General features: G+C 40.0%; 2 protein-coding genes across 3 annotated transcripts in view; both read right to left on the bottom strand.

The window, feature by feature from the left end:
• Positions 1–1,491: 1,491 nt before the first annotated feature.
• LOC103147672 (electroneutral sodium bicarbonate exchanger 1-like) lies at positions 1,492–11,749 on the bottom strand. 2 transcript variants are annotated; one of them, XM_007566128.2, is made up of 20 exons: positions 11,546–11,749; positions 10,631–10,719; positions 10,260–10,417; positions 10,071–10,158; positions 9,568–9,714; positions 9,352–9,452; positions 8,482–8,656; positions 8,245–8,378; positions 7,912–8,157; positions 7,631–7,736; positions 6,546–6,707; positions 5,699–5,812; positions 5,316–5,477; positions 4,980–5,231; positions 4,758–4,826; positions 3,078–3,251; positions 2,860–2,991; positions 2,680–2,777; positions 2,253–2,358; positions 1,492–2,080 (listed from the first exon to the last, which is right to left on the bottom strand). In XM_007566128.2, exons 1-20 carry the CDS (start codon positions 11,718–11,720, stop codon positions 2,075–2,077), a joined length of 2,694 nt encoding a protein of 897 aa, XP_007566190.2. In that variant the 5' UTR covers positions 11,721–11,749; the 3' UTR covers positions 1,492–2,074. The 2 variants fall into 2 exon arrangements, with proteins under 2 accessions (XP_007566190.2, XP_016534140.1); XM_016678654.1 differs by lacking the exon at positions 2,253–2,358.
• A 1,984-nt stretch (positions 11,750–13,733) lies between these two features.
• LOC103147635 (electroneutral sodium bicarbonate exchanger 1-like) overlaps positions 13,734–18,835 on the bottom strand; it is a 37,048-nt gene continuing 31,946 nt past the window's right edge. Inside the window, exons 15-23 of the mRNA XM_007566076.2 lie at positions 18,692–18,797; positions 17,607–17,768; positions 16,760–16,873; positions 16,377–16,538; positions 16,041–16,292; positions 15,819–15,887; positions 14,139–14,312; positions 13,921–14,052; positions 13,734–13,838 (exon numbers count right to left, since the gene is read on the bottom strand). Coding sequence (XP_007566138.1) covers positions 13,737–13,838; positions 13,921–14,052; positions 14,139–14,312; positions 15,819–15,887; positions 16,041–16,292; positions 16,377–16,538; positions 16,760–16,873; positions 17,607–17,768; positions 18,692–18,797 — 1,273 coding nt within the window. The 3' untranslated portion in view covers positions 13,734–13,736. The remainder of the gene's footprint in view (positions 13,839–13,920; positions 14,053–14,138; positions 14,313–15,818; positions 15,888–16,040; positions 16,293–16,376; positions 16,539–16,759; positions 16,874–17,606; positions 17,769–18,691; positions 18,798–18,835) is intronic.

Here is an 18,835-nt window from a genome sequence, read left to right as displayed (position 1 = left end):
AATAAGTAAATAATCATAAAAAAAATCTTTACATACCTCTATGACAGAGCTTCACTATATTGAAAAGACTCCTAGTTTTGTGTCTTTCCAACACTGGCTTTGTCTCGTTTCTTGTTTCACAGATTGCGTCTGTGAAACAAGAAACAAGAATCCTCAGTTATAAAATTCCTCTGTTTCATAATCGTGGATTCAAAGCCAGACACCTTGTCTACTTTTAAAGGGGGCAGTATGATGTAAAATTGACATTTTTGAGCTTTGCATCATCTTCTAATGTTATCCCTCATGAAAAACATACTTGGAGTGTTGCTTTGTTTCTTTCATGGATGTTTGAGAAATCCTTTAATCTCCAATGGCAACCATTTGCCTGGGTGGACCTGGCTCCACCTCTGAGCTGCAGCTTTCGAACTCACACGTTTTCACATAACAGAGCACTTTTCCTCCACAAATCCCCCACTCAGGTCCTTCAGACTAGCCAGCAACAATTAGCAAACAGCTGGTGGAACTGAGCGTCTGTTGAACTGGAGCTACTTCTCAGTGCAACGCTGGTAAAAACATTGCTAAATGGTTAATAGAGAAACAATGCATTGACATCCTAAAGGGGGAGTGGCAGAAAGAGCAGGAGTTTTTAGACAGAGGCATGACTGTTGTCATGAAGTGTCATTTGGTAAATATTGACACTTTTAACCTGTTTTAAAAGTTGCATTAAAGTCCATTAAAAGGGTCAACTTTGCAAGATTTTGTAAATAATGACACATTAATGCAAAGTTAGCACTTTCAATGGACTTTCAATGCAACTTTTAGAGCAACTTTGCATTAAAAATGTCATTATTTACCAAATGACACTTCATGACAACATTCATAGACATTTATAAAGACTCCTTCATCTTTATGGCAGATGTTATTTCATGCTTATGCACACACCGTCAAAAGACGTGTTACCCAAATTTCTTTTCAGTTGTTTCTGATATACATCATTTTCATAGCAACTGAAGTTATCATAGATGCTTGATTTTTTTGTAAAATGTGCCTGGAAAATACAGAGCACTGTCCCTTTAAAAGCCACACTGAAAGTTTCCCTTTGTAAAACACTAATGGAATATGGGGATAATTTAGGTAATACTGACGCATATCTCTTCACTCTCTTACCTATCTTTATTGTCTCTTGAAGCTACAAACCAGAAAGATAAATTGATCAATCAACCGTCAATCGCTCAGTCAATCAATCTCTAGATATAATTTCTTAACTAATAATGTTTTATGGCCAGTTTTTGGGGGATTTTTGGCTCTTGTGTTGTGGATTCTGGTGACATCAAAAAAGGCACAAGGCAACTGACCCCAGTCTGTTTGCACTTTCCTCATTTTTTCTATTTTACTGAATGTTTCCCACCAAAATGAAGAGCTCATTTGGCTCTTCTGCCATAATGTTAATGTCAGTCTTGTACTTCTTGTGATGTCATCAAAACAAAGCAAAATTACCACTTTTTTTTCCCCCCCAAAGGGTGCTTCATAAAACATTGCATTTTGTAAAATCCTGCGGTGGAAATCTATAATTCAGCACATTTTGTGTTTTTTTTTATAGTCAATTCATATGAATTAGTGAAAATAATACCCTACTGTGTAGCGTCTTTAACTGTATGAATGTAAACTATCATTCTGTCATTCAAACATTTTATGTTTGTCTCACCATCATCCTCTCAGATGTATCAGGAAAATTACATTATTGAGCTGAACTGTGCTGGATGGATACAGTAATAGAATATTATGCTTTGCTGCGAGTTTAAGTTTGAAAATATCAGCATTGTGATGCTTTGTGTATATCAGTTAAATTTAGAGTATGGGATAAAGACTTGAATCTCTATTATATCTACAAACCTGAAACAGACAGAAGTACACATGTATACAGCTCAGCTGACTTTCTCTGTATGTATGTGGCTGATGATGCAGGGTTTTTTTTTTTCTTCTGTAAGCTCTGGAGAGGCTGCTTTGGTTTGGTCAACCTGTGGCCTCCGGTGGCCCAGAACTACAGCAAGGTGACACAGCTGAATGTCTTCACTCATCAATGAACGTGATCCCTTCAATCCTGCAGGACGAAGCACACAAACACAGAGTCAAAGCAGCTCGCAGGACAAGCCAGCTGACTACAATGAAACAGAGAACAAACAGCAAATCATCAAAAAAGCAGAAGATGACAGTGTGCAGCAAGATTGTTTCCTCCAGGTAGGGACGAGGGATGAAGGAGGGTACGGCCTTGCCTTTTTAGCAGCCAAAGGACGAATGTCCTTTTGATTGGAGTTGAGGGATTTCCACACAGTGGTTTTAGACATTTCATCAGATATGTTAATCTCAGAGGGATCACACCTGAGGGACAGGAGGAGGAAAAAGGGTAAAATTGAGGAAAGGCATTAGAGGAATATACAGGATTCACTGGGGGAACATGAAGACAGAGCCCCACACACCAGATAATAAAAAACACAGGCATGCAAAGAGATGGATGGGAAAGTGACAAATCTCTATAATAATCCTATTAATCAAGGTAAGGTAGGTAAGGTAATTTTACTTATATAGCACATTTTCAGCAGCAAGGCAATTCAAAGTGTTTCAAGACCATCAATCAAGACCATATTCATCGTATGTGTGTGCGTGTGTGTGTGCGCGTGTGCGTGTGTGTGTGTGTCTCACTTGGGATCATGTGCTTTTTGAACAAGTCTGCTTCCCTCCATCGTAATCTGAACAGCAGCTGATTCATCTCTTTTCAAGCTCAGCATTTCTTGCGATTCCTGCATGATACAAACACAGGCGCGGCCATAAACAAGAGGAATTAACAAAACATTTGAAGATCCCCCCCCCCACTCAGATTACCTCTTCCAATTTTTTGGAAGCATCATCCAGGTTTTTCTTCTTCCACTCAGGCATCAAGTCATCGAGGTAGCTCAGCTCTCGTTTTGAGAAGCACAAGTCCAGCAGCTTCCGGATGAAAACCAGAGCCAGGACCTGCAGGACCAGGAGTAAAACAAGATCCTGACTAGAGAGAAACTGGAAGAACAAATGAAGTGGTTTTGTTCAGTGACAATAATTACCATCATGGGGAAGATGATCGCAGCAGGGGAGGTCTTAATGACCCAGAGTAGCACCAGACAGGTGAGCTGAGTCACAGTGAACAGATGCACCTTCCTCAAAGGGACGTGTCTCAGGTAGATGAAGTCTGGCTGGTGCTTCGCTGGCATACCAAAAAGCTTTAGGCGGTCAAAGAACTGAGACGAAAACAGTCAGAACAGAAGATTAGAAGTAAATAAAAAATCAGCAAGTGCAGAGGAAGACCACTACAGAACGATTAACACTGGTGAATTGCAGACTACATGAGAGATTGGAGATTGCATGCTGGTTATTTCCTTTTTAAAACAAAGAAAACACACAAATCGTAAATTGAAAATTCAGTCATGAAAGACATCCAAAAACTGACATCCATCCAAACGCCATGGATACACAGCAGCGACTTTTAAAATCTAGTGTAACTAACTGCCTTCAGAGGTCGGCTAATCAGAAAACAGAGTCCACTGGTGTGGAATGAGTGATGAAATCCAAGTTGGTTTTTATTTACAGAGTTGCAGTTGAAATATGTCAGAACCAAACTTGATAACCAACATGCCAAACTGTTTGCAAAGTGGTATAACATTGCCACAGCACATTACCCTCAACAAACCATCAATTGTTATGAATGCAATTGATGACCTGTGTGAATACATTGAAACTGAAACGACAAAATAAGAAAGAGCTGATATGTAATAAAAAATTCAGCACAAAATCCAGAAAGCTTTGGTTTTGGAATGAAGGGATGTTTCTAAGGATGGAAAATACACAACCAAAGAAAGACGGGCAGAGGAACATTTACAGGAATAATCAAGACAAACAGAGCCAGCCTTCGCTCCACCAGTCACTGTCAGAGTCCTGCTAAAATCCCAGTGCAAGCAGTGTGCTACTTGCATAAATTAAAAAGAAATTCACAAGTGCCTCAGGCTTGGCATGAGGTTTATCACAGTGTCTGTGACAGCTCAGAGTGAGAAACAGACTGCATAATGTCAGTGGACGACATCCAAGGGAAGCAAAACCTTCCTCAATCTGAAAATAATCATCTGGCATTAAGAGAAGAAGCAGAGACTGCTTAAGCACAGACCATAGATATCCATAATGGAAACATTAATATTATTCAAAACCGGTTTGGATGTGTTTATTGTATTATTTGTAAATCTGTTTGTACCCAAATATCATTAATCTAACCCAGATTTTACTCTTTAAGTGGCTTTGAATCGGATGTTCAAGAGAACTCCCAACCTAAATTTTACTGAAAATGTGCAAACTATGCAAAGAACTAAAACCAAAACCATTCAAACTTTAACAAAAACTATTGTAATGCATCATTAAAAGCCCTTAGCTGAAATGCAGATAATGATTGTGCATAATTTTGTTCACTTGCCGTTGCTCTTGAGAAAGCAGCAAAATAATCTGGAGTCATTGTCTTTTTATTGAAAAGGCGCAGTAGAAAAGTCAAATTAGTTGAACTGGGCAGATAAACAGATGGACACATTTTTAGATATGACATTTTTATTGGAAAGTTGAGATGAAAACCTTCGTGTTACTTTTTGTAAGTAAGTCATTAAACAAATTTTTGAAAATTATTTAATGTTGCAATTTTACTACTTTGAAGAGCAAAAAAAAAAAGCTCTCATAGATGTGTGGTTCATAAAGAAATATAGTTTTACCTGAATGCCTTTTAATGAAGATGCTCCCATGTAAAGAAAAACTCCGTACAATACAGGCATAGGAATAAACTGAAATAGGAAAAACGTCAGAGTTACACTTTATTAGACATAATTTGTTGATATAATAAATAACTTTGGCACATAACAGTCAAGTCAAGTGTTGCCACTTTTCCATCCCTTCATTTCTTTACTCATCAGACCTGCATTGTGATTGTGACCCACCTGCAGGGCTCCAGTCATGAACACAGAGCATCCCATGAGCAGGAAGATCACCAGGCCCGTGAGTCGCTGCTCTCTGATGCCCAGGAAGCGCGGCTGCTCTCCCGGAGCTGCGCTCTCCGACTCCAGTTTCAGGCTGTTGACATGAGAGATGGACAGCACAGTGGCTGCCACGAACCACGGCAGTCCCATGATGGAGCACACAGCCAGCATCACCCCCACCATCAGCAGGTCTAGATGGTACCCACAGCCTTTCTGTAAAACAGAGAGCGGGTCAGTTACGGGTTCAGAATCCAAGCCTGAAGCAGTATTTTTATTATTTTTTTATTTTCCTCTTGCCAGTAGTTTGTGCTCCTTGCGGTTGATGATGACAGCAGTTATCTGTTGGTCCATGAAGATGAGGATGGTGCAGAGAAGAGCGGGAATAGATGCGACCAGGGCTGTCCACCAGGGGTTGCGCCCGATTGGATTGATCAACCAACCTCTATCATCTCTGGTAGGCTGCAGGAAAAGAGCAGGGGTGCGCATGTTGACATTTGTATCGCTATTTCCCTGCAACAAGTTGTCCTAATTTAGCTCACAAATAAGTGCTGAAAACTGGGAAAAGTGTTGAAAGCAAGGTGAATTTTGCTTACTTCCAACTTTTCTTTACTTTAACAGCTTTTCATCTGCACTTACATATTGTTTAGACATATATTTCTTGGACATTTCTATGGAATTACCTGGAATTTGCTTGGCACCTTCAGCTTTTGGGATGGCACTCCAACGGCAAAGTCGAGCAGGACCATGACGACAATTGTAAGAAACACTGCAAAGTCACTGATCATGGACCGCACCTAGGAGAGACAGATTGCTGCATTTAGATGTCTGTTGTTATTGACTCAATTAAAGTTGAACGTAAACAATCTCAAACAATTTTATCTTCTTAAATTACTCATATCCCTTGAATCTCCACACATTTTGTCAACCACAAACAAAATGCAGGAATTCATGTGACAGACTAAAAAAACAAAAAAAAAAAACAAAATATGAAACGAAAGCGCAACTATTCAAAATTTTCAACATTTTGTACAAATCACAAAAACATTACATGTGTTTGTATTTGGCCCTCTTTTCTCTGATGCTCCAAAAATAAAAAACAGTACAACCAACCGCTCGATTTTCTCCTCTGGTGTTGATTTGCTACAATCACACCTATAAATCTGTTGAGGTATGTCTCTGCCGGATTCGAACATCTAGGGAACAATATTTCCATTCCACTTTGAAAAATGGCAATAAATAGTCATTTTCAAGTCCGGGACTTGGGCTAGACTTTGACTAGGCCATTCTAACTCAGGGGTATTCTTTGCTCGAAACGCTTTCATTGCATCTCTGGCTGTATGTTTAGAGTCGTTGGACTGCTGAAAGGTAAACCTCCAGCCTAATCTCAGATATTTCTTCCATTTATTTACTCTGTTTGCTTCCATTCATCTTCCAATCAACTTTGACGGGTCCCTGCTAAGAATATAAAAAAAAACAAAAAAAACATGATCCTGCCAACCATCATACATCAACAAGGTGGTGAGGTACCTTGGTGGGGAAATAACGACTTGTCTTAAACTGCTTGAGGAAGGCCGACATGAAGAACGTTGAAAAAAACAAGATGATGGACCAGAAGAGAACATCTGGGGTGAAGGGACCGTGGTGTCCACATGCTGTCCCAACAAAGTGTCCTTGAAGGCTCATACACTCCTGTGGGGACGCAGACAGATTTCAGCCCAGACTCAAGAAAAAACAACATGGAGACCCCTTTATTTGAGCTGATTGGGTAAAAGTATAATAATAATAATAATAATAAAAAAAAACAAAGTAATTACATGTTCCTGAAAATAACAAACACCTTTGTGTTGTCAAGATGAAATGCTAGAAATGTCAGCCTTACAGATGTGCTTCAGAGAGATTAACTGGTAAAGGGAAGGTGAGATTTTGTTGAATGTTAACCAAAAAGAAAAAAAAACATTCTGAAGCAAAGAAATATAAACAACAGAAGGATGCAGCCTCATGCAGAAAAGGCCTTGTAGGTGAGCTACATATTGACTGAAAAGTTAATGACATGCCTTGGTAACAATGTGACAATCTTTTTCTAGGTATTTTTTAGAGGACGCACTAAGTCACTTAACTTCCCTCATTTTCTCTTCTTTGGCCACAGATTGCTGTGTGTCATAAAAGCTAATATTTGTAATTGGTTTTTGTTCTTTAAAACCCAAAGCAACGGATGGAGCTCAATAGCATTGAACTGGCGTAGCTTATTTCTCTCTTTGAAACACCAAACAAAATAAAGTTAGAATGTTATTTGGTCATTTCTTAGCAAACAGCGTGTAGCTTCAAGTGATAATGAACAAAAACAAACAGGTTTTCCTGTCAACGACGCTCGATGAATGCGAAATTATTTGAAGGTAAAGTATCTGATAAAAAAAAAAAAACTGTAAACTTGCAAAACTAACATACTTTCCTCTTTAAATATGAATTATTTATTAAAAACACAAACATAAATAAAATAGTGGCAGGATTATGTGTGTTTTTTTTTTTTTGGACAATCAAAAATATGGCAGAAATAAATCACAGCATGCAGGGATGATGAATGAATGGAAAGCATATAGATGTAACGAAATGACCTTGACAGTCAGGTTTTCCCAGGATACAGCCCAGGCCGTGATGTTTCTCTCGCTCCACAGCTCAAAGGTTTTATTACTGGGGTTATCAGGCTGTGAACACCTGCAGCTACACAGAGAGATGGACACAAAACAGGAAATTAACATTTGCTGACTGACTAAATGAATATGTTTGGGTTCTGTTTACTTTTTTCTTTTTGTTCTTACAAGGGTTTGGGAAAAAAGACGCAAATAAGTTGCAAATACACACAGGAAAAAAAACAAACAAGAAGCTGTTTACTCACTATGCTAGCGTGAGTTTGTCCAGCTCGCTGTTTGCATTGAAGGGGTACAGCTCCCCCAAGTGAAACAGTTTCTCCAAGGCCTCGTAGATGAAGATGAGGCAGATGAGGGCGGCGAATGCCTCCTCAGTGAACCGAGTGATGTAGCAAACCAGAGAGCTAGCGTCTGTGGCCACTAACATGAAACACAGCAGTGCCGTCCACAGGCCAATGCAAGCCCGGAGAGACAAATATGACAGATCGTAGTCCCTGAGAAAGAAAAGAGAGGCGGGGGTCAGAGGAGGCCGACGAAGGCCCGACTAGCCAGCAAAGGAGCCGTTTAATTTCTCAACGTACTTGCAGAATTTGAAGAGTATCTTCTCAAAAACCAGTACTGGACCTGTGCTGCCCAGAATGGTGAGAGGCTGCCCAGCGAACAGAGAGTAGGCCACTCCAGTCATCGAAGCACCAAACAACGACTCTATGGCGCTCTGGAACGGGTGGTGGTATTGCATTGTGTTTGATTCGTCTTCACTCACACATGATGAGAACAAACAGCACCTCATAGTGGCGTAAATACGGTTTTGCTCTTACAATACGTCCTTCAGTCGCTTCCCCCAGCAGTCCTCCAAAAGTGATGACAGGAGACATGCAGGCGCAGTAGAGGAAGAGGAAGGAGGCCACACACTGGAGGCTCAGGCCGTCCTTGAAGTCACTCACATAGAAAGGAGCTTTCCTCTTGATGTCCAGTATGAGGCCGCCGAACAACCTGAAGACAGGTTGTTCATTTTAGAGAGAAAACAAGCGCTGCTATATTTATATGTATGACGATGGCAAACATGTTGCCACTTTTTAAAAACAAACCAAATAACACCGGGTAAATAATCACCAGTCTTTTTCAGAAAGTACAGAAGAGGGCATCATATGGCTCAGTGGTAGAGCAGAAGATGCATATTTGTAGGCTGTGGTCCTTGACACAGCTGCTCTGGGTTCATTTCCTGACCCCAGGCCATTTACTGCGTCTCTTCCCCGCCTCTCTGCCTCTCTCCATGTCAGGCTACTGATGCATAAAGGTCACTAGTGCCACAAAATCTTTAAAAAAAAAACATTTTTTTGAGGAGCTAATAGGTGACATACATGGCCTTGCGAATGTTTTGCAGATTGTGGCCACAAACTTCAATGTATTTCACTGGGTTTCTGTGTGATTGATCTATATTAAGTGGTGCATAATTATCAAGCAGAAAGAAAAATACAAAACCTTTTACAAAGTATCTGAGAAGTGCTTTAATCCTCTTTGGGCCCTTAATATTGTCCCATCTCGTTTCTTCAGAAATTCAGTTTTTGCCCATAGCAGCAACTAAGAAGCAGAATGCTAAAAGGTTTGCACATTCAGTCAGAATCATCCATATTGATCATAATTAAGCAACAAGTCTCTGTAACAAACCTGGCTGGTCAGCTGCTTACCTTCCTGTCCTCTGCAGCTCCGGCCCGTGGTGTTCAGCATGTTGTGGTTCTTCTACCTGCAGGGTTGTGCCGTTGGGGACTCCAGGCATTTTTCTCTTCTCCTGCAGGTCAGAAGCAAGCAAAAAAAAACAAAAAACAAGTCGCACATATTACATAAACAACTTTGAATGCCTCTAGTGAGGTTAAAATCCAGGGCTGAAAAGTAAGATGCATTACCTGAGAGGGGACGCTCTTTGGGGGCTCTATTCGGATGGAAGGGTCCCACTCTCCTGGCGGCAGGACAGTCACCTGGTCCAGAAACTCGTCTATCCCTGCCAGCAGGTCGCTTCTGTCCTTCGCCTTGTACGCTACGTTGTGGAAGATCTGATCCAATGAGAAATTTAAAAATAATCAAAGAAAAACGTTGCAAGAAAGATGTTCAGTTTTTCTGTCATCGGTGGTTCAGAAGCTGCAATATTTTTGCAAAGGTATTCACACCTCTTTAACTTTTTCATTTTCTTTTGTAATGTGCCAACACGAAGTAGTGCATTACAGGGATGTGGGAGAAAAATAAAAACAATAATAATAATAATAATAATAATAATAATAAAAACTGGCATGCATTTATTTTTACTCAGGTAAAGAAAAGAAAAAAACACACAAACTGTGATTATTGCAAAAAAAAATGCTAAAAAGTTCAATAGAGTGAATGGTTCTGAAAAATCTTAAAGGTCTCTCACCTCATCCGTCATAATAGTCGCCATCGAACGTCCAATTTCGTGGTACTGCTGAGCTTTTCCATCAGGGCCCAGAAGGATAAACAGGAATCTGATTTGGACCAGCAGATAAACCATACTTCATAAACTCTCCTTTGAAAGCTGAATTAACATGACCTGCCAGCAAGGCCTGATGGAGCTGTGGCTGTCTACCTGGTGGGGATGGGAACCTCAGTGAGTCCAGTGAGCAGAACAGCAGGGGAAAGGCGTACAAACGCAACAACGGGCCTCTCCAGGAAGTCCAGGACACCGACCAGCACATTTGAGGCCTCGGCGCCCTCTGGAATCTTCTTCATGAAGTGCAGGTCAACCTGTTGCAGCAAAAAGAGAAAACTACCAGACTGAAGCACAGATTTAAAACATCCACCTCCTGCACTAGAGGTAAAAATCATTTGTAGCTCATCTCAATACTGTAACCTGTATTGAGATGAGCATGTGAATATTCATAAATAACAAATGATATATTTTCCATTATTCATCCATATTAATGAAATGAATGAGAAATCCTCAGCCGGTTTGTTTACCTTACTGAGGTCCACTTGACTGCTGTCCGGTCCAGCGCCGTTCTTGGCCGGTTCCATCGGCAGAGGAGGCTGGGGAGACGTGGCGGAGCCTAATGGATGGTAAAGTGTGGGTGTGTGCATGTATGTGATTCACAGAAAACGCAGCTGAATCAGAGAAAATATCATTCCAAGAACAAAGTGTGAAAAAAAATCTCCAAAAGTTAGATTCCTCTTGCCAGTTTCTTAATTCTCGGAAGCAATGAAGTACTGGAGGATTACTGCTTGAAGAGGATTCTGTGGTGCCTTTCAAAAAGTATTCATTCTTTTTAGACTAACACAAAGCAATCAACAACCACAACAACGAAGGGAAATTATCATTTTCAATATCTGTCACAAATAAAAGGTGAAAAGTGTTGCATTCGTTTGCATTTGGCCCCTTTTAATCCGATAGGTGAAATCTAGTGCGTCCAGTTGGCTTCAGAAGTGACCTTAGTGGTGATTAAAGTCCACCAATGTGTAAGGGAGCCATGAAAACCATCCAAAGGTTTCCACAAACTGGGAAAAGCACTGCACACCTCCCTGTACTCACTTCCATCAGCGTCATGCTGTGGGAATGCTTTTCTTCAGTGGGGATGAAGAAACTGGCAGGATTTAATGGGATGGAGCTAAAACACAAGGCAATCCTGGACGAAAATTTTTTAGAGAATGAAATGTAACAGCCAAAGTCCAACCCTAAACCAAACTGAGAGTTGTGGCAAGACTTAAAAACTGCTGTCCATACACACTCCACGCAGTGTGTGGTTGTAATGTGACGAAACGTGAAAACTTTTCAAGGGGTGTGAACACTTTTGCAAAGCAATGTAACTTGTGTGTCTGTTGCTTTAGTCCTGCAAAATTAAAACCGCTCCCCACCGATGAGTGTGTGATGAGTCGTACCTACTACCTGAGGCTCGGACTGTTTGCGTGCTCCCTCGGTGATGGAGCGTACCATTGGAATCAGGTTTTTCTTCTTCTCGTTTTGGTGATGGTGTCTCTTCAGCAGAGCCTCACGCACCCTAACTCTGACGGTGTCATCCAGCTCGTGCGACGCCTCCTGGTGATCCAGAACCATGTCTGCAACGCAATTTTAGACTCACACTGGGCTTGTGGGCAAAAGCAGCTGAGACTTAATAAAATAGTATTTATCTAGTTTGCTAACCACGACTGCTTTTGTCTCCGTGGAGAAGGTCTGACATCACATGTTAGAGCCTGAAATCTTCACAATTAGCCCTTTAATTGTTTTCAAATCAAAAAGATACTTTTAAAATGTCGATTTCTGACAGAAAATGAGCTTTTGGAGTTGCACCCCTAGGATCAAAGACACAGTTTCATATGGCTGACTATATAGAATCTGCTACCGCACTCAAATGCATCTGATCATGGCTGTAAACAGAGAATAGACTTATAACAATAAGTCTTTTTTAAATAGCAGTTTGTCAAATGGATGTGTTGTCACATGGAAGAGGATGCACTGAGCATTTTTTCCAAAATGATCCACCATGCAGGAAATTCTAACAAACAACTTCCAATGTTGTTACTTAACTTTAAGTAACTGTGTCAGGTCAAAAACACAGATGAACAGAGTTCAACAGATGATGCTCTTGGATTAACATTTTGACAGACATTGTCAGAACCTCATGTGGACTTTTTTTGTGCTTTTAAATCTCTGTGTGCAGTTCCGGTTGGTTAGTTCTCCAATTTACAGTCCCCACAACATTTCTCCTGTCCTTTTTCTCCTTTCTGGATACATCACCATAAGAAGACGGTTCCAAAGGTAAGAAGACCACACTTCTTCCACTTTCATTGCATTTAGATATTTTTATATCTTTACACATTCCTTGTTTCCAGAAGTTAATATGAATTATAACTAATTATGAACTTTTAGCTCATAAACAACTGAAAAAATATTAAATTGAACAAGAAATGTTGTAATTTCACTAATCTTTTTCCAATTTCTGTGTTACACCAGTGTTCTCATACATCTGTCTGTCTGAGGTAAGAGCAGCCTATGTGCTGCTGAAGCTGAATCAATGCTGCTGACATATGAGACCATATGGACCTGAAGAACAACAGCTTCTGTCTGCGTCTTACTTGTCCTTTCAAGCTGACTTGTTTAGTCAGCACAAGACTGTGCATTAGTCTGCCTCCTTTCTTTACCCACAGCCACCAGGAGATTCTCTCACGCACATTTTGTCTGCAGTAAGTGAATTTATTCTGAGCGCACTTTAAGATCAGCGATAATGAGCTGACCTCAGTGAAACTTGTTAATAAGGACAACGACAACAGAGCAACACAATGAAGCCTGCATGCAGTAAAGCCCGGGAAGCTTTAAGGGCTGCAAGGTTATGTGTGTTAACGAATTAAAACTAAAGCTAACATGGCCTTATGTTATGAAGAAGTCTGTTGTTTTCTTGCTCCTTGTTTCTCCGTTTCAATGTGTAACTTCAAACATTATGATGAAAAGATAATAAAATCAGCTCTTATTATCTGTTTAGAAATTAGATTAGAGAGCAAAGTCAAGATAAATGCATGAATATAAAAAAAAGTTAATGTTTTACTTTTATCTGAGGCAAGACTATGGTGTAAAAATGCCTTTAACATTTTCATGAGTGACGATTCTTGAAGAACTTCCACTTGAAAATGTTTGTCTTAACATGACAAACTTTAAGTCACTGCCTGTGTTGGAGTGAATAAAATCTAACATGAGAAACTTTAAGAAAAAAACTTATTTAAGCAAGAAAAAGCTGTGAAAAAAATGCTGTGTGTGCGCGCACATACTTGCAAGGTTTAGGTTGTTACACATATACGAGCCTCTGTAGGGACCCATAACTGATATAGTATGCCTCCTTCCTTTGCCTTAAACTCAAGGCTTATGCCTTAAGCGTGAACATGATAGATTATACTCATTTGTTTCTGCAGTTCATTTCTGCTTGTACTCTGCAAGAGCCTTCTGCAGGCAGGGGGTGAGTACAGGTTGTGGGTTTGCAGACGCAGCAGAGAGAGAGATAAAGTTGCATCCCAATGCATTCTGTCACTTCTAGCAGTGCTAGCTGGTCATTATACAAATTAAGTTANGTGTGTGTGTGTCTCACTTGGGATCATGTGCTTTTTGAACAAGTCTGCTTCCCTCCATCGTAATCTGAACAGCAGCTGATTCATCTCTTTTCAAGCTCAGCATTTCTTGCGATTCCTGCATGATACAAACACAGGCGCGGCCATAAACAAGAGGAATTAACAAAACATTTGAAGATCCCCCCCCCCACTCAGATTACCTCTTCCAATTTTTTGGAAGCATCGTCCAGGTTTTTCTTCTTCCACTCAGGCATCAAGTCATCGAGGTAGCTCAGCTCTCGTTTTGAGAAGCACAAGTCCAGCAGCTTCCGGATGAAAACCAGAGCCAGGACCTGCAGGACCAGGAGTAAAACAAGATCCTGACTAGAGAGAAACTGGAAGAACAAATGAAGTGGTTTTGTTCAGTGACAATAATTACCATCATGGGGAAGATGATCGCAGCAGGGGAGGTCTTAATGACCCAGAGTAGCACCAGACAGGTGAGCTGAGTCACAGTGAACAGATGCACCTTCCTCAAAGGGACGTGTCTCAGGTAGATGAAGTCTGGCTGGTGCTTCGCTGGCATACCAAAAAGCTTTAGGCGGTCAAAGAACTGAGACGAAAACAGTCAGAACAGAAGATTAGAAGTAAATAAAAAATCAGCAAGTGCAGAGGAAGACCACTACAGAACGATTAACACTGGTGAATTGCAGACTACATGAGAGATTGGAGATTGCATGCTGATCATTTCCTTTTTAAAACAAAGAAAACACACAAATCGTAAATTGAAAATTCAGTCATGAAAGACATCCAAAAACTGACATCCATCCAAACGCCATGGATACACAGCAGCGCCATTTAAAATCTAGTGTAACTAACTGCCTTCAGAGGTCGGCTAATCAGAAAACAGAGTCCACTGGTGTGGAATGAGTGATGAAATCCAAGTTGGTTTTTATTTACAGAGTTGCAGTTGAAATATGTCAGAACCAAACTTGATAACCAACATGCCAAACTGTTTGCAAAGTGGTATAACATTGCCACAGCACATTACCCTCAACAAACCATCAATTGTTATGAATGCAATTGATGACCTGTGTGAATACATTGAAACTGAAACGACAAAATAAGAAAGAGCTGATATGTAATAAAAAATTCAGCACAAAATCCAGAAAGCTTTGGTTTTGGAATGAAGGGATGTTTCTAAGGATGGAAAATACACAACCAAAGAAAGACGGGCAGAGGAACATTTACAGGAATAATCAAGACAAACAGAGCCAGCCTTCGCTCCACCAGTCACTGTCAGAGTCCTGCTAAAATCCCAGTGCAAGCAGTGTGCTACTTGCATAAATTAAAAAGAAATTCACAAGTGCCTCAGGCTTGGCATGAGGTTTATCACAGTGTCTGTGACAGCTCAGAGTGAGAAACAGACTGCATAATGTTAGTGGACGACATCCAAGGGAAGCAAAACCTTCCTCAATCTGAAAATAATCATCTGACATTAAGAGAAGAAGCAGAGACTGCTTAAGCACAGACCATAGATATCCATAATGGAAACATTAATATTATTCAAAACCGGTTTGGATGTGTTTATTGTATTATTTGTAAATCTGTTTGTACCCAAATATCATTAATCTAACCCAGATTTTACTCTTTAAGTGGCTTTGAATCGGATGTTCAAGAGAACTCCCAACCTAAATTTTACTGAAAATGTGCAAACTATGCAAAGAACTAAAACCAAAACCATTCAAACTTTAACAAAAACTATTGTAATGCATCATTAAAAGCCCTTAGCTGAAATGCAGATAATGATTGTGCATAATTTTGTTCACTTGCCGTTGCTCTTGAGAAAGCAGCAAAATAATCTGGAGTCATTGTCTTTTTATTGAAAAGGCGCAGTAGAAAAGTCAAATTAGTTGAACTGGGCAGATAAACAGATGGACACATTTTTAGATATGACATTTTTATTGGAAAGTTGAGATGAAAACCTTCGTGTTACTTTTTGTAAGTAAGTCATTAAACAAATTTTTGAAAATTATTTAATGTTGCAATTTTACTACTTTGAAGAGCAAAAAAAAAAAGCTCTCATAGATGTGTGGTTCATAAAGAAATATAGTTTTACCTGAATGCCTTTTAATGAAGATGCTCCCATGTAAAGAAAAACTCCGTACAATACAGGCATAGGAATAAACTGAAATAGGAAAAACGTCAGAGTTACACTTTATTAGACATAATTTGTTGATATAATAAATAACTTTGGCACATAACAGTCAAGTCAAGTGTTGCCACTTTTCCATCCCTTCATTTCTTTACTCATCAGACCTGCATTGTGATTGTGACCCACCTGCAGGGCTCCAGTCATGAACACAGAGCATCCCATGAGCAGGAAGATCACCAGGCCCGTGAGTCGCTGCTCTCTGATGCCCAGGAAGCGCGGCTGCTCTCCCGGAGCTGCGCTCTCCGACTCCAGTTTCAGGCTGTTGACATGAGAGATGGACAGCACAGTGGCTGCCACGAACCACGGCAGTCCCATGATGGAGCACACAGCCAGCATCACCCCCACCATCAGCAGGTCTAGATGGTACCCACAGCCTTTCTGTAAAACAGAGAGCGGGTCAGTTACGGGTTCAGAATCCAAGCCTGAAGCAGTATTTTTATTATTTTTTTATTTTCCTCTTGCCAGTAGTTTGTGCTCTTTGCGATTGATGATGACAGCAGTTATCTGTTGGTCCATGAAGATGAGGATGGTGCAGAGAAGAGCGGGAATAGATGCGACCAGGGCTGTCCACCAGGGGTTGCGCCCGATTGGATTGATCAACCAACCTCTATCATCTCTGGTAGGCTGCAGGAAAAGAGCAGGGGTGCGCATGTTGACATTTGTATCGCTATTTCCCTGCAACAAGTTGTCCTAATTTAGCTCACAAATAAGTGCTGAAAACTGGGAAAAGTGTTGAAAGCAAGGTGAATTTTGCTTACTTCCAACTTTTCTTTACTTTAACAGCTTTTCATCTGCACTTACATATTGTTTAGACATATATTTCTTGGACATTTCTATGGAATTACCTGGAATTTGCTTGGCACCTTCAGCTTTTGGGATGGCACTCCAACGGCAAAGTCGAGCAGGACCATGACGACAATTGTAAGAAACACTGCAAAGTCACTGATCATGGACCGCACCTAGGAGAGACAGATTGCTGCATTTAGATGTCTGTTGTTATTGACTCAATTAAAGTTGAACGTAAACAATCTCAAACAATTTTATCTTCTTAAATTACTCATATCCCTTGAATCTCCACACATTTTGTCAACCACAAACAAAATGCAGGAATTCATGTGACAGACTAAAAAAACAAAAAAAAAAAACAAAATATGAAACGAAAGCGCAACTATTCAAAATTTTCAACATTTTGTACAAATCACAAAAACATTACATGTGTTTGTATTTGGCCCTCTTTTCTCTGATGCTCCAAAAATAAAAAACAGTACAACCAACCGCTCGATTTTCTCCTCTGGTGTTGATTTGCTACAATCACACCTATAAATCTGTTGAGGTATGTCTCTGCCGGATTCGAACATCTAGGGAACAATATTTCCATTCCACTTTGAAAAATGGCAATAAATAGTCATTTTCAAGTCCGGGACTTGGGCTAGACTTTGACTAGGCCATTCTAACTCAGGGGTATTCTTTGCTCGAAACGCTTTCATTGCATCTCTGGCTGTATGTTTAGAGTCGTTGGACTGCTGAAAGGTAAACCTCCAGCCTAATCTCAGATATTTCTTCCATTTATTTACTCTGTTTGCTTCCATTCATCTTCCAATCAACTTTGACGGGTCCCTGCTAAGAATATAAAAAAAAACAAAAAAAACATGATCCTGCCAACCATCATACATCAACAAGGTGGTGAGGTACCTTGGTGGGGAAATAACGACTTGTCTTAAACTGCTTGAGGAAGGCCGACATGAAGAACGTTGAAAAAAACAAGATGATGGACCAGAAGAGAACATCTGGGGTGAAGGGACCGTGGTGTCCACATGCTGTCCCAACAAAGTGTCCTTGAAGGCTCATACACTCCTGTGGGGACGCAGACAGATTTCAGCCCAGACTCAAGAAAAAACAACATGGAGACCCCTTTATTTGAGCTGATTGGGTAAAAGTATAATAATAATAATAATAATAAAAAAAAACAAAGTAATTACATGTTCCTGAAAATAACAAACACCTTTGTGTTGTCAAGATGAAATGCTAGAAATGTCAGCCTTACAGATGTGCTTCAGAGAGATTAACTGGTAAAGGGAAGGTGAGATTTTGTTGAATGTTAACCAAAAAGAAAAAAAAACATTCTGAAGCAAAGAAATATAAACAACAGAAGGATGCAGCCTCATGCAGAAAAGGCCTTGTAGGTGAGCTACATATTGACTGAAAAGTTAATGACATGCCTTGGTAACAATGTGACAATCTTTTTCTAGGTATTTTTTAGAGGACGCACTAAGTCACTTAACTTCCCTCATTTTCTCTTCTTTGGCCACAGATTGCTGTGTGTCATAAAAGCTAATATTTGTAATTGGTTTTTGTTCTTTAAAACCCAAAGCAACGGATGGAGCTCAATAGCATTGAACTGGCGTAGCTTATTTCTCTCTTTGAAACACCAAACAAAATAAAGTTAGAATGTTATTTGGTCATTTCTTAGCAAACAGCGTGTAGCTTCAAGTGATAATGAACAAAAACAAACAGGTTTTCCTGTCAACGACGCTCGATGAATGCGAAATTATTTGAAGGTAAAGTATCTGATAAAAAAAAAAAAACTGTAAACTTGCAAAACTAACATACTTTCCTCTTTAAATATGAATTATTTATTAAAAACACAAACATAAATAAAATAGTGGCAGGATTATGTGTGTTTTTTTTTTTTTGGACAATCAAAAATATGGCAGAAATAAATCACAGCATGCAGGGATGATGAATGAATGGAAAGCATATAGATGTAACGAAATGACCTTGACAGTCAGGTTTTCCCAGGATACAGCCCAGGCCGTGATGTTTCTCTCGCTCCACAGCTCAAAGGTTTTATTACTGGGGTTATCAGGCTGTGAACACCTGCAGCTACACAGAGAGATGGACACAAAACAGGAAATTAACAT

Source organism: Poecilia formosa, unplaced genomic scaffold, assembly GCF_000485575.1.
Source record: "Poecilia formosa unplaced genomic scaffold, Poecilia_formosa-5.1.2 Scaffold186, whole genome shotgun sequence".
NCBI lineage: Eukaryota > Metazoa > Chordata > Actinopteri > Cyprinodontiformes > Poeciliidae > Poecilia > Poecilia formosa.
This window is presented reverse-complemented; position numbering and strand designations above follow the sequence as displayed.

Excerpts from the sequence above, each read along its gene's own strand:
- LOC103147672 (XM_007566128.2), bottom strand. The coding sequence starts at position 11,720 with ATGGTTCTGGATCACCAGGAGGCGTCGCACGAGCTGGATGACACCGTC. Across the intron at positions 10,418-10,630 it reads GTCAAGTGGACCTCAGTAAG|GTTGACCTGCACTTCATGAA; the intron begins GTAAACAAACCG and ends TTGCTGCAACAG. Across the intron at positions 2,992-3,077 it reads CGATCATCTTCCCCATGATG|GTCCTGGCTCTGGTTTTCAT; the intron begins GTAATTATTGTC and ends CTGGTCCTGCAG.